Genomic DNA, 13574 nt, shown 5'->3' on the forward strand with positions numbered 1-13574 from the left:
GAAGTTATAAGGAAATGAGGAGACCAATAAGAGACCTTCTTAGCATATCCATTAATGGTATAGAAATAGCTGTTTTTAAAGAAGTTAACAAGTTGGATTTTTTGTTTTTTAGGAGTTTTTGAATGGGTATCTGAAGGTCAGACATTTTGAAGGTCAGTCAATATCCTGAAGCTTAGCTTTTGTGCCTTGTGATTGAAAATCATGTCTTCCTCCAAACTGAGTTATGTTCCTCAAGTGCCCCAATTATATTAGATCTTTCTTGTAAGACCTAGACTTGGAGACCACTTGGGTGGTGGAGAGTGGAGACAAAAAGCCATGCCACACATTTAGAATGAGTCAGGACACAAGCGTCATGAACTTCAACTTTACATGACTCCAGGCTCTCCAGGAGTAGAAAGAAGAGCTTTAGAGGACTGAATGGATATGAGGATGACTGAAGTTCTTTGGGTTGTGCCGAATCTAATTCAGACTAGGCAGGCAAGGTTTTGGAAGAACAGTGGATAGATTGGAGGGAAAGGATATCCCAGGGGCACCTGGATGGCTCAGTTGGTTGAGCATCCAACTCTTGATTCTGGCTCAGGTCATGATCCCAGAATCATGGGATCAAGCCCTGCATTGGGCTCCACTCTGAGCATGGAGCCTGCTTAAGATCCTCTCCCTCTCTCCCCTGCCCCTCTCCCTAACTTGTGCTCTCTGTCTTTCTCTCTCTCTCTCTCAAATAAAAAAAAAAAATTTAAAAAAAGGTCATTCCAGATTTGAAGAATGGAAGTGTGATAATGAAGTAGAGGATGGTGGTTATGGGGGGATCATGTTTTCAAGGAGTGCTTGTGACTATTTGTTTATCACCCTGTCAGCGGTGTTTAACAAGGGAACTGGAGCAGAGTGGGTACACAGCCATTGTTCATTATTGTGTTGAATGTAGTGTAATCATATGAAAAAACTATTTAATTGGGGGCACAAGGCATGCTGCCTAAGTCATCAGAAACCGTAACTAGAAAATTAATGCAAAATGACAGGGGTAGACAAGAGTTTGCGGGCTCCCAGATTTAAAGCTGAAAACACAGGGATGATGATACTTGCCAGGCCCCCTTATCTCTCAAATTACCTGGCAAATGGACCAGAACTTCCCTGGAAAAAACTGAGACTATTCTTGACTTTCCAAGCCACCTGGCATGGACATAGCCTCAGAAGGGAGTCTTGGAATGAACTGGTATGAAACTCTCCCCAGGGATCCAGTTAGAATGGTAACACTTCAAGAAGAGATAGTTGGCCTTATTACAGTTGGCTCCCAGCAGTAACCAGTTAGAAGCTCATGCCTGCCTGTGAGCATACGTGCATGCGTGCACACCTTGCACAGGTACATGCGCAGAAGGAGGTCATACTTCCTGCCCTATAAACAAGCAGCTGGTTTACAGCAAAACTCATTGCACCCTCACTCTATGCCTATGGATCCCTCCTCTGGTCCTGAGATCAGCAGAGCCAATGTCATCACCCTCATGGACCAAAGCTCATGGAGAAGGTCAGTAAATGTACTCACTACTGCAGTGAAAGCTGAGCCTGACTCAGTTGGCATCCATGAGAGATGAATACTCCCTGACTCGCCCAGTGACCACCTGTGTTCAGATCACACCTGGGCTCTGCACACAATGGCCGTGAAGGAGAGGCCACAGATCTTAATTCCATTAATCTCCACCTTGTCCTTTTCTCTCTCTCTCTAGATGCCTAGCTCTGTCTCCACTTTTCTTTTTTTTTTTTTTAATGTTTATTTACTTTTGGGAGAAAGAGAGAGAGACACAGGTGTAGCAGGGGAGGGACAGAGAGAGGGACACACAGAATCTCAAATAGGCTCCAAGCTCTGAGCTGTCAGCAAAGAGCCCAAGGTGAGATCATGACCTGAGCTGAAGTCATATGCTTAACTGACTGAGCCAACCAGGGGCCCCTGTCTCCACTTTTCTAATTCTCTCTAGCTACTCTTTTCTCTGGATCTCCTTCTGGGTCCCTATCAGGCTCTCAGAGTCTGCCCACTAGCCCTCCAGCTTGGAAATTTCTGGTGGGCCCAGTCTGGTTTGCAAAGACCTGTCTCTAAGTGCTACAGAGAGAAAGACAATCCAGAAGGCCAATCTTGTACTTCTAGAACTTGAGAGAGCAAAATCTAAGTACCTGGCTATTTACTTCTGATTCCACATGACTGGGAATCTATACCCTGGCTGCCTGGTCAGTCTCTCAGTCTTTTTTTCCACGTTTGGATTTTCTTCTCTCTCTCTCTCTCATTCTCTCTCTCTCTCTCTCTTTGTGCCAAGATTTTGTTCTTAGTTCTCTGTCTCTTGATGTGCTTCTTTATTTCTTTATCCCTTCCCTAAAGGTCCACCTACATATCACTTTTCCGCATATACACCATCTTGTCACATATGTACATTCTTTCCTACTTCCCTCTCCTCTATTTCAGTCTCTCTATTTCTTTCTTTGGCTTTGACATTTTTCCTCCTTTTATGTTTGGTGTGGGTGAGATCTCTCTGCTATCCCAGTGATGTCCTAGGATATCTTAGTATCCTCCAGAGGATTACTTTTTTTCCTTTCTTTTTTCAACCTTACCCTTTATGTTTGTGCTTGGCAGTATTTTCTATTTATCTGGCATTTTTTTATTGTTCCCTGGAGAAAGATATGCTGAGAAGTGATTCAGTGATGATCCTTTCCTAGATGGTGTGATACAGAGTTGGGATCCATATTTTTTTTGCAATGTTTCTGAGAGCCTGATTAAGAGAAAATGGGACTAAAATATATTGGGGGGAAAAAACTGAGTTAGATGGAAAGACCCACCTTACAGGGAAAAGTAGGAACCATTAGGATGCATGAGCTCCTCCCCTTTCTCTGAGTTTCTGCAAGTGGGAAGCTGAACAGATCTTTACAGTATTCCTTCCACATGTGAAGTGAAGCCACAAGGTAATGGGGAGGAAACAGAGATCACAACTAATTTTTATTTATTATCTAATCTTTACCAGCTATTAATTGTATGTTATTTTAGTTGATTCTTATTTTATAGGAGAAAAAACTTGTGACTCAGCTAGCAAATTCCACATTGTAGTGACAATGCTAAATGTTTGCCTCCAAAGTCCCTGTGCTTTACCCCATTAGCCTCACTGTTTCCCTATAAAGTGATAAGATTGAGCTCTAGATGTAGTTTTTGAATCTCTAAATATATAGCTATTCACCTTTTAAAACCATCCAGGAATCTTCCTGGGCTTCAGCTTTCTTTTCTTCTATTCTATTGGTACACACACACCCCTTTCATTATCTCTCACTATTTCTCTCCTTTCTAAGCTATGTAGAGTCGCTCCAATTTTTTTTCAGGCATTTGAAATAGTAAAGTAGCTCAGATTAACTAACGCCACAGAAAAGCTGAAGTTATCCAATCTGCTAATGTTGAGTAATTTTTTATTACTAAGTTCTCCTCTTCAGTTTCTTACTCATCCATCTTCGGACATATACACAGGCCATCAACATTCTGAGGAAGATCATTGTGAATGTATCATTTCCTCTCTTTTTCCCTTTGCTTTTTTTGGTTGTTTTACTCCTCAAGTTTCCATATTGAAAGTGACTGATAGGGGAGAGGAGGAGCTTTCATTATAGCTTCTAGTGGAGTAGGAAGTTCACATTAGGGCTCAGATAGAGAATAGATCAGGACAATGGGTGATCATGTCTTATGAGAGGGAGGGAAGGAAAATATGGAGTTAGAACTTTAGCTATGATGAAATTGAGGTAATTGAGGTATTTCTATTATTTGTGGTATCTCCCATTAGTGCAGATCAATAAGAAAGTTCTTCTGGGAGACTGTGACCTACGTCTAGCTTTTGAACACCATAGGAATCTAGCCCATCATAGGCAACCGGCATGCCCCACATTGGCACATTTATAATATTCAGCCTTGGCCAGGTCATCATCAGGGACTGCAGGTATTTCAGGAGCTTCAGTTTCAGGGATATGGAGAGACTGAAATGGATCCAGGGGCACTGAGGTAGCTGGAGCAAAAAGAAGGCAGGAGACTAAGAAAGACACAATGAGAGAGATTTTAGAACATTTCTACAATTGAACTCATTTGGATAAATCTCTCTTGGAAGCCAATTATTGAAAATGCACATGGAGGAGCAAAGAGACTACTCAGTGTCCAACTCACTTAAGAAAAGGGAAATGGGAATTAACTTAAAATAGAAAAGAGGGGAAATCGTAGGTCTATAGAAACCCTTCTTTTTTTTTTTAATGTTTTTTATTTATTTATGAGAGACAGAGAAAACAGCATGAGCAGGGAGGGTCAGAGAGACAGGGAGATACAGAATCTGAAGCAGGCTCCAGGCCCTGGGCTAACTGTAAGCACAGAGACTGATGCGGGGCTCAAACCCACGAACTGTGAGATCATGACCTGAGCCTAAGCCAGAGGCTTAACCGACAGAGCCACCCAGGTGCCCCTATAGAAACCCTTCTGAAGTGAATTTATAAGACATTGAGATGGGTGGCTAAGTTGTTACAGAGTTGCCAGCAGAGGCCTCCACAGGCTCACACCAATAATGAGTTGTCTTTCCTTAAAAATCATTTACATCTGTCCTCCAAATATCTTTTCAACCATGGTTCCATATGCTTTTGTCTATAAAACTTTGTTAGGTAACACAGGGCAAAAATTTATTTCCTATTGTTTTCCAGTTTTATTCTTAAATTCCTCAAATTTCATGAAGATGTGTTAGCAAAAATCATGGGGTTCCTAAGTTATTTCAAATTTTCAATCTTTAAAAATACCACAATTACAGGAAATTCTGAATAATGCATAAAATCAGAAGGAAAAACTAATTTTTATCTCAAATATGTAAAGATTTGGCAAGGGCCTCAGCTGTCTTTCTAATGATGGGGCTACTGCAGTAGGACTCAGAAAAAGGCCTGACGGACAACAGTTTTTGTCTTACAAGGTCTTCCTAATTACACTTCTTTTTGCTCCTAGTGGAGAGTCCCACTGTAAGTTACTGTCTTTCTAATATTTATTTTATTATTTTATTTTATTATTTTTATTTTTATTTCATTTTCTTTTAGAGAGAGAAAGCAAAGTAGAGGGACAGAGGGACAGGGAGGGGAGTGAGAGAGAGAGAAAGAAAAAGAAAGAAAGAATGAATCTTTTGCAGGCTCCATGCTCAGCTCAGAGCCCAACATGAGGCTCAGTCCCACAACCCTTGGGTCATGACCTGATCTGAAATCAAGAGTAGATGCTTAACTGACTGAGCCACCCAGGCACCCTTGTTTTTCTAATAATTCTGATGTGAGACACAATCCAGCTGGATACAAATACTTGGTTCTCTGCCTCCACAGATGGGTGGCAAAATCTGCCAAACAACTCTGCAACTTGTACATTCTTCCTGATCTCTCCTTGCAGATGACCCCACTCTCCCTAACAAAAGCTCTGTAGATCGGTTGCCCTTCTCTTTCAGCAGGGCTAATTCAAGGGCTCACCCCTATAGCCTTCTAGAGGTTTTCATCAAGTCTGTAATTTTGATGAATGGTCTTTCTTCTGCTTTTTAAAATCTCATTCTTAGTTAACAAAGAGAAATTGATTACCCACTTTAGGTGAACTGTACATTCTCTTGGCTGGAATCAGGAGACTGGATGCCTCTACCTTCTTCCTGAGGGCTGCCTGCTGATCTAACCTTATTTAATAACACGAGTTTTTCAGTCTGTCTCTCAGTTCTCAGCCTTTGAGAGGAGTGAAAATCTTCACATAATTCTGCAATAGCCCTACTTAGTTAAATGTTTTATATATGTAATTTCAAAATATTGAGTATCACCCATCATGGAATTTGGTGCCTCTAATCTACGCATGCATTATCCAGTTGGGGACAGGAATTTCTATTTTCCTTAATAAATATTGAAGAGAAACTGGTTTTGGGAGGAGTGAAAATCTTCACATAATTCTGCAATAGCCCTACTTAGTTAAATGTTTTATATATGTAATTTCAAAATATTGAGTATCACCCATCATGGAATTTGGTGCCTCTAATCTACGCATGCATTATCCAGTTGGGGACAGGAATTTCTATTTTCCTTAATAAATATTGAAGAGAAACTGGTTTTCATCCCTGAATCTATCCTTTATATCTCAATAGTCACATACCTACTAATAATTCAACTTACCAAAAGAACATCCTTTTTAGACCACTTTTTGCCTCTTAAAGTCTTCCTCAAAGTGTAGGTATAATTTCAATTTCTACCTAAACTGAAGATTTTCTGGACTTAATCCATGTTCCCACCTAGACTGGCCATTTTGTCTTTTTGAAAATGCCCTTTTCTAAGAACAGTCTCTGAATCTGTCAGTCATTAGCAGATATCTTTTCTTGAGCCTGATGTTTTTTCTTCTTATACACATTTTCCCCGAGCCTTTCATTATTTTATTACTCTTAAGATCCTACCGATTTTTAATTTTTAAAAAAATGTTTATTTTTGAGAGAGAGAGAGAGAGAGAGAGAGACGGAGAGTGGGGGTTTGGCAGAGAAAGAGAGAGAGACACAGAATCTGAAGCAGGCCCCAGGCTCCGAGCTGTCAGCACAGGGCCTGACCTGGGGCTTGAAACCAAACCATGAGCCAAAGTTTTACTCTTAACCAACTGTGCCACCCAGGTACCCCAAGATCATGCAGTATTTTGTTGAAGCCCTGTTAGAGCTCTTGGCCATAGCATATTATAGTTAATTTGTAAAAATTTTTCCTCCCTCAACTGTACTGCATGCTTTGCCAGAACTTAACAATGCTTAGAAATACATTATTAGTTTGTGGATTCAGTTTTTAAGAGGCTTCAAGACACTTTGAAGATTATTGGCATTTAAAAATGTAATGTCTTAATATTTTTTAGTTATCCAGTGACCTAGAAAAGGAAACATTAGATTTGTCGAGCACTTTCCATACTGCACTATATATACATAAACACACACTTTGATTGAATGAATAAATCTCTTCTTAATCTTCACAAAAACCATACAAATATGTTTTTTACAGATTTCAAAAAAATGGTTTTAAAGAAGATTGTTTCTAAAGTTCATGCCATTGGGGGCACCTGGTGGCTCAGTTGATAAAGTGTCCTACTTCAGTCAGGCCATTATCTCACAGCTTGTAGGTTCAAGCCCCACATAGGGTTTTGTGCTGACAGCTCAAAACCTGGAACCTGCTTTGGAATCTGTGTCACCCACTCTCCCTGCCCTTCCACTACTCACACTATCTCCCCCTCTTTCAAAAAATAAATAAATGTTAAAAAAATAATTTAAAAAAATTTTTTAAAAAGTTGATGCCACTGGCAACATTAAATAATGCAGAAAGTTGCAACTCAATGGTCATTTATTCTTCCTTTCAGCAAATATAGCTATGTGCTAGGCAGTCTTCCAGGACATAAAGATGTAAAATCCCTATGCCTGAGGAGCTTGTAATAGAGGCAAGACATTATAGCATGTGATAAGTGTTTCCCCTAGCAATGTAGGCGTGAGTGCAACTTCAGATGGGCTGACATGGGCAAGAGTAATTGAAAGCATCCCTATGGATGGAGGACTTGATGTTGCTCTTGCAAGAGCAAGATTTTGCCAAATAGAGAAAATGTTTGAAGAGTGAATTCCAGAGAGAAGGAATAGCATACATAGAGACTTGGAAGCCTAGCCTGAGGTGTTGTAGTGGGTGTGAGTTGTAGCTGGACTTTAGCTTATAGGAGACTAGGGGAAGATAAAGAATATTGGCACTTAATATAGTATGGAAGTTATAAAGATGGGAGTGAAAGGTGACTTCCTCTTTTCTGACATATGTTACTAAGGGTTCAAATAACACCAGTAATGAAGGAGGGAAGATAGGAGGAGGAGCCACAGGTCCTCCTGGGGGCACTGATAACTATGCAGGCTGGTGTCTGTCTGCCTTTGTACTGGACCAAGTCTAAACCAGACCTGACATACTGGAACTTCCAGTGAAATATTCTCAACACACCTACAGGGCAGGAAACGATACCCCTTAGCCAGTAACATCATTGTTTAAAAGCCCTTGTGGGACAGAAAGTTCCTCTGGCTACCATTTCTGGTTGTCCTAACCTTGAATGAAATGGAAAACTATGGGACATCACAGAGGTTTTCCTCAGGATGAACTTCCTGAAATGCATTGAAGCTCCATTTTTTTTTTTATTCTGCCACCTCCTCCTATTTCTACTCCAAAAAAAAAAAAAAATTTGATACTCACTCTAGGTAAGATCTTGTTCATATGGCCAGAAGTACTGCCTCCGTGGGGGTTTAAAATTTCATTTTCTGAATTTATATCATAAATATGCTATTTAACTACTCATTGTACCTCCCTACCCATCCAAGCCCTGTTCTTAGGTCTGTTTATTCTTTTAATTGTGATGGCAAGATTCGAATATAGGTCTGGGGAATAAAAACCAGGAGGTTTCTCACCTACTTTTAGCATTGTAGGTCTTAGGACACTAAGCGGCCCAAGGGAAAGGAATAAAAAAAGCTTAACATGTGGTCCTCCCCAAACATGAGAGCTAGGAACCCTCCAATATAAGGATTGGGAGCCAAAGCCAAAGCTAATAAACTGTTTGCCTGGACTTCTTCTTTGAGACCTCTTGGGATTAACTATGGTCTCAAGAGGCTACTAGTGGTAGAGCTGGGTGCTCAACCATGTCTCAATCACTCTCCATAAAGATGAAAACAAACAATTCAGCAAGATGAAAGAACGCTTTCATTTCCAGTCTAAAGAAGTGAAGTCAGTGGGAACTTTGTGACTTCACATCTCTAAATGACAAGGTTTTTTACCCTTTGTGGTTTCCAATTGCCTTTGAGAAGTTGATATGGCTATGAACTCTCCATGAAAAATGATCTCATGCACATGTCTTTTCCTACAACATTTCAGAGATGCATGGACTCTCTGAACCATACCTACTAATTCCCCAGAGCTCCATGAACTCCTTGATAAGTATATGTACCATAAAGATTTTCTGCCTGGAAAAATAATGCTTTTTGGCTGTAAGGTCATGAAATTATGTACTTAATACAAAAATCAAGGGATTAGAGTACTCAGAAGAGAAACCAGATTTCAAGCTGTGTAAGATTTGCAATTACTAAAGGCACATTTTACTAACAGCAGACCTGCAAGAAGATAGCCAAGCCTCACAGAGGCTGAGGCTTTCTGAGAATCTACATGATTCAAACAGGACTGGTGAATTTGTTTACAACTTAAGTGAACTAACGCATTCTTAAAACAAACATACTCTACAGAATAAACAATACAGTGTTGTATTATATTTTCTTTCCTGTGGTCATAGCATCCTAGAAAAGCAACAGGAACGCTGTGGCTAGCTGTTGAATGTATTCAATAGTGTTCTGCTTCTCTTCAGTGAATATGACAGGAATCAGAATCTTACATTATAATAGGACGTTTTCCCACCAGTCTAGTCTACAATAGCACACTTTGTTCATTGTGCTCCTGTGGTCATGGAATACACACTTCTTTTCCTTACCGCATCAGCACTATACTTTGAGCATTCAACATATGGGTATCAGCAGAACTCTTGTCTAAGGATCTTCCCAGACATCATTGTGACTCATAGTTTCTTTTCCTTATACCCAAGGCTATATCACATTTCTTTGCCTACATTTTATTTCCATATATGTGATTATAGTGCTAATAATTGTTAGGCACTTTGAAGTCTCCATTACATAACACTACTCTTCCATCTGAGTCTTAATCAGCTGAGAAATAAGACAAAGTCTGAGATGGAAGCTAAAACATCATTTTTATTTATAACAAAACAGACATTCGAGCATTTGGACTTCCTAATGCAGAAGCACAGAGTTAGACAGATAAAATTTCCCCTGTATTGGCAAATCTGTACAACCACAATGTCTCCCCAAACACTGTTAGAGCCTACCATGGAGAAGGCCATTCGTTCCCAAGAGGAAAGTGAGTGGAAAGGGATAGAAAATACATACTCAGATTCTCCTTTTACAGTCACCAATCCAGTAAGCCACTCCCTATGCGATGTATGAATGAAGAAGACAAAGCTCACGAGTGTTTTGCTATCACAGCTTCACCCATGTGGAAGGAAACATCAGGAATATGGAAGAAGTTATTCCTTGCCCTGCTCCACTCCCAATACTATCTAGCATTGTAACCAGAACACCTATGGTTACCATAGAGTGTAGGATAGTAAAACAGTCCTACGTTTAACCATAGGGTGTAGTGTAGTAAAACAGTCTTACTTCCACCTTCATGTTGGCTACTCCTCTGGCACAAATCACTGCTCTGTTGAGAGGCTCTTGGAACTTTTGATCAGTCTATTGTGCTTGCAAATGGTTCTAAAATGAATCAGAACAGTAAGTTAATCAAGTCTGAAGCCACTCTAGACCCACAGCAGATAATGTATTCCCTATTTCTTTCTCCCTGCCAAATGATATCCAGCTACCTTGTCTATCATAACTTTACAGCGGTGCTTCAATGAGATTAAATTATAACATTAAAGTGTAATAAGTTGAAGTTTCAAATGTCGTGACACATGTGGACTATTTTATAAACTATTGTTTATCTAAATGAGAAGACAAACCCATGACGCTTTAGCAAGAAATCCAAGAGTCACTGGTGGTTATTTATCTTATATCTGTACATTTGGCAGAAGAAAATGCCATGATCCTCCTCTGGTGTAACAGAGAAATCTCACAAGTATATATATGCCTTTCTGAAAACAGAGAGATATCAAATTAAGTATTACCGTGGCCATAATTAAGGTGGCCAATAAGAAATGAAATTTTAGAGGTTCAAGGTTAGGTTAACGGCACATAGCAACAATTTCTGATGTCCCATCTCAGAAAATTCTTTGTTCAGAAATAACTTCAAGGATATGTTTTAGAATAATACAAGATGATCGGTACCTAAAGGAGACTGAATGGTTTTTTTTTTTTTTTTTTTGGTTTTTTGCTGGTATGTCTTTAAGTAACTATTAAGTGAGCATGTGATTTTCAAGTCAAAGTGCAAAAATTCAGCTAGCACTGAGACAAAATTAAAAATCCTGAGAAGTGGGATGCCTGGGTGGCTTAGTCACTTGAGCATCCACCTCTTGATTCGGCTCAGGTCATGATCCCTGAGTCATCAGGTCAAGACCTGTGTTGGGCTCTGCACTGAGCCTGCTCAGGATTCTCTCTCTCTCTCTCTCTCTCTCTCTCTCTCTCTGCCCCTTCACACTCTTCCTCACTGAAAATAAATAAACATTTTTTATATCCTGAGATCAAAACATACACTATGAACAAATGAGATGAAATAAGGTTATTAACAAACGGAGTAGGTGACAGTTGTAGTGTAGTACACATACAACATAGTATTATTATTTAAGTAAACATCATCTATAGTGTGGATATCAAAGAACTAACAGGGTCATCACCACAACATCTCTTCCAGAGTGGCCCACCAGGTCAGACCATCCTCCCTGGACCAGTTCTTCAAATACCATGAGATCTTCTCTATTATTTGCTGCTGTGATTCAGTGACAAACATCATCAGCAGCCAAGCAACAGAATGAGGTGGGATGTGATTTTCAAGTTATTGTCCTGTTTATTTATACCAGTGCTTGATTGGTTAACCCATGTAGTTAACAGGGCACTAGATGCCAGGTATCACAGAGTATTCTTTCTGGCACAGAGAACCACAAATAAGAATGTATACTCCTAGAGATCCTAGTGCTTTCTTAGGTTGAACTTCAGTTTCTTCTGGGGCAAGTCCCAGGCTTGTCTGGAGCATAGCTCCTGACTTCTCTTGCTCAGACTCTGACCTCAGCCCAGTATGTCCACTGGGCCCATGATTCCAAGCCCGCATCTTGGGTTAAACATTACTCTCTACCCTGCCTGCCCTTTCTGGGGCCTGCAGAGGAGAATCTCTAGGTACAAGTTCTAGGGGGCAGTCCAAAGTACAGATGATGTGAATGGCCTACTGCCTGCCCTATCAGGAAATCACGTACCAGGAATACAGGGCTAAAAGGAGTGGCAGTATGGGATATATCTCTTCCGAAGTTTAGATAGGCAACATGAGATATTTAAAGACATGGAGAAAAAGAATAAAGATTCAGAGAAGAGAAGGCAGCCACCCAGAGGTAGCTGAATGGCAGACACCCACACCAAATATGAGAAAGGGAGAGGGGGAAGAAAAGAGTGAAAGTGGAAAAAGGAGAGCAAAAGACTAACAGAGGGCGTAGAGTAAGGATGTGTGGGAAAAGGAGGGGAGAGAAGAAAATGCAGAAGAGTAGTTGGTAGAACTGAAGGTTAAGAAGGTTAAGAAAGAGGATGGATGACTGGTAAGCATAGCTGTTTCCAGTGATATCCAAATCATTCTCACCTAGGGGACAATGCTAAAGGCTACAATGTCATTGGCATCGTTTTATTTTTTTTTTTTGACACTTCAACCATTCATCATTTTAAATATGTCCACTAAGACTGAGCATTTTTTTCTCCTAGAAAAATATCTTTAAATATTTGTCACATGCTTTCTAAATAGGATCTTCTATAAGCTAAGAGCCACCATGTTCTTCCCTCAAATACTCCATTCCTCAGTTTCATAAACCATGGCTCATTTAGTCTGTGTTCTAGGCCCAACTGTCTGAGTTTGTACCTCTGAATACATTTTGATTAGTGGCTAATCCTTCAATATTTAGAGCCCTGAATAAGATGCAGTACTATACTTGAGGCCTGACCAAACCAGACTAAAGTATAACTATAACTTCCTCAATTTTCGATATTACAATTCCATGTATGCAACCTGTAGTGACCTTGACATCTTCACTGCCCCACACATTGCCAATTACATATTTTACTAAAGTTGTAAAATGTTTACGACCACTCATTGCTCCTTTATGGCTGGGTCTCTGGGCCCAAGTGAGTGTCTTACATTCCCCCACAATTATCTCACCTGTGCCTTTCCTGCCCTCCCTCCTCAAGCAGGCCGCAGACGGTGGACCTAAGGAACGGGAGCACAGTGACAGAGTTCATCCTCGTGGGCTTTGAGCAGAGCTCCTCTACCACCCGGGCATTGCTCTTTGCCCTCTTCCTAGCCCTCTACAGCCTTGCCATGGCCATGAATGGCCTCATCATCTTCATCACCTGGACAGACCCCAGACTCAACAGCCCCATGTACTTCTTCCTTGGCCACCTGTCCTTTCTGGATGTCTGCTTCATCACCACCACCATCCCACAGATGCTAATCCACCTGGTGGTCAAGAACCACAGTGTCTCCTTTGTCTCTTGCTTGACCCAGATGTACTTGGTCTTCTGTGTGGGTGTAGCCGAGTGCATCCTCTTGGCTTTTATGGCCTATGACCGTTATGTTGCTATCTGCCACCCACTCAATTATGCCCAGATCATGAGCCAGCAAGTCTGTGTGAGGCTGGTAAGTGCTGCCTGGTTCTTTGGGCTGATCAATGGCATCTTTCTTGAGTACATGTCCTTCCGGAATCCCTTCTGTAGAGACAACCACATAGAAAACTTCTTCTGTGAGGCCCCCATAGTCATTGCCCTCTCTTGTGGAGACCCCCAGTTTAGTCT

The 13574-nt window shown here is 40.7% G+C and overlaps 2 protein-coding genes across 2 annotated transcripts in view; both read left to right on the top strand.

Annotated features, from left to right (window-relative positions):
• The window catches only part of LOC115305233 (olfactory receptor 10AD1-like), a 13021-nt gene extending 11723 nt beyond the window's left edge, over nt 1-1298 (top strand). The window contains exon 3 of the mRNA XM_029955509.1: nt 1164-1298. Coding sequence (XP_029811369.1) covers nt 1164-1298 — 135 coding nt within the window. The remainder of the gene's footprint in view (nt 1-1163) is intronic.
• LOC115303564 (olfactory receptor 10AD1-like) overlaps nt 1-13574 on the top strand; it is a 109241-nt gene that overhangs the window by 82364 nt on the left and 13303 nt on the right. The window contains exons 2-3 of the mRNA XM_029953368.1: nt 11443-11564; nt 12975-13570. Of these exons, the coding sequence (XP_029809228.1) occupies nt 11560-11564; nt 12975-13570 (601 nt within the window). The 5' untranslated portion in view covers nt 11443-11559. The remainder of the gene's footprint in view (nt 1-11442; nt 11565-12974; nt 13571-13574) is intronic.

The sequence above is a fragment of the Suricata suricatta genome, chromosome 10 (genome assembly GCF_006229205.1).
Source record: "Suricata suricatta isolate VVHF042 chromosome 10, meerkat_22Aug2017_6uvM2_HiC, whole genome shotgun sequence".
Lineage (NCBI taxonomy): Eukaryota > Metazoa > Chordata > Mammalia > Carnivora > Herpestidae > Suricata > Suricata suricatta.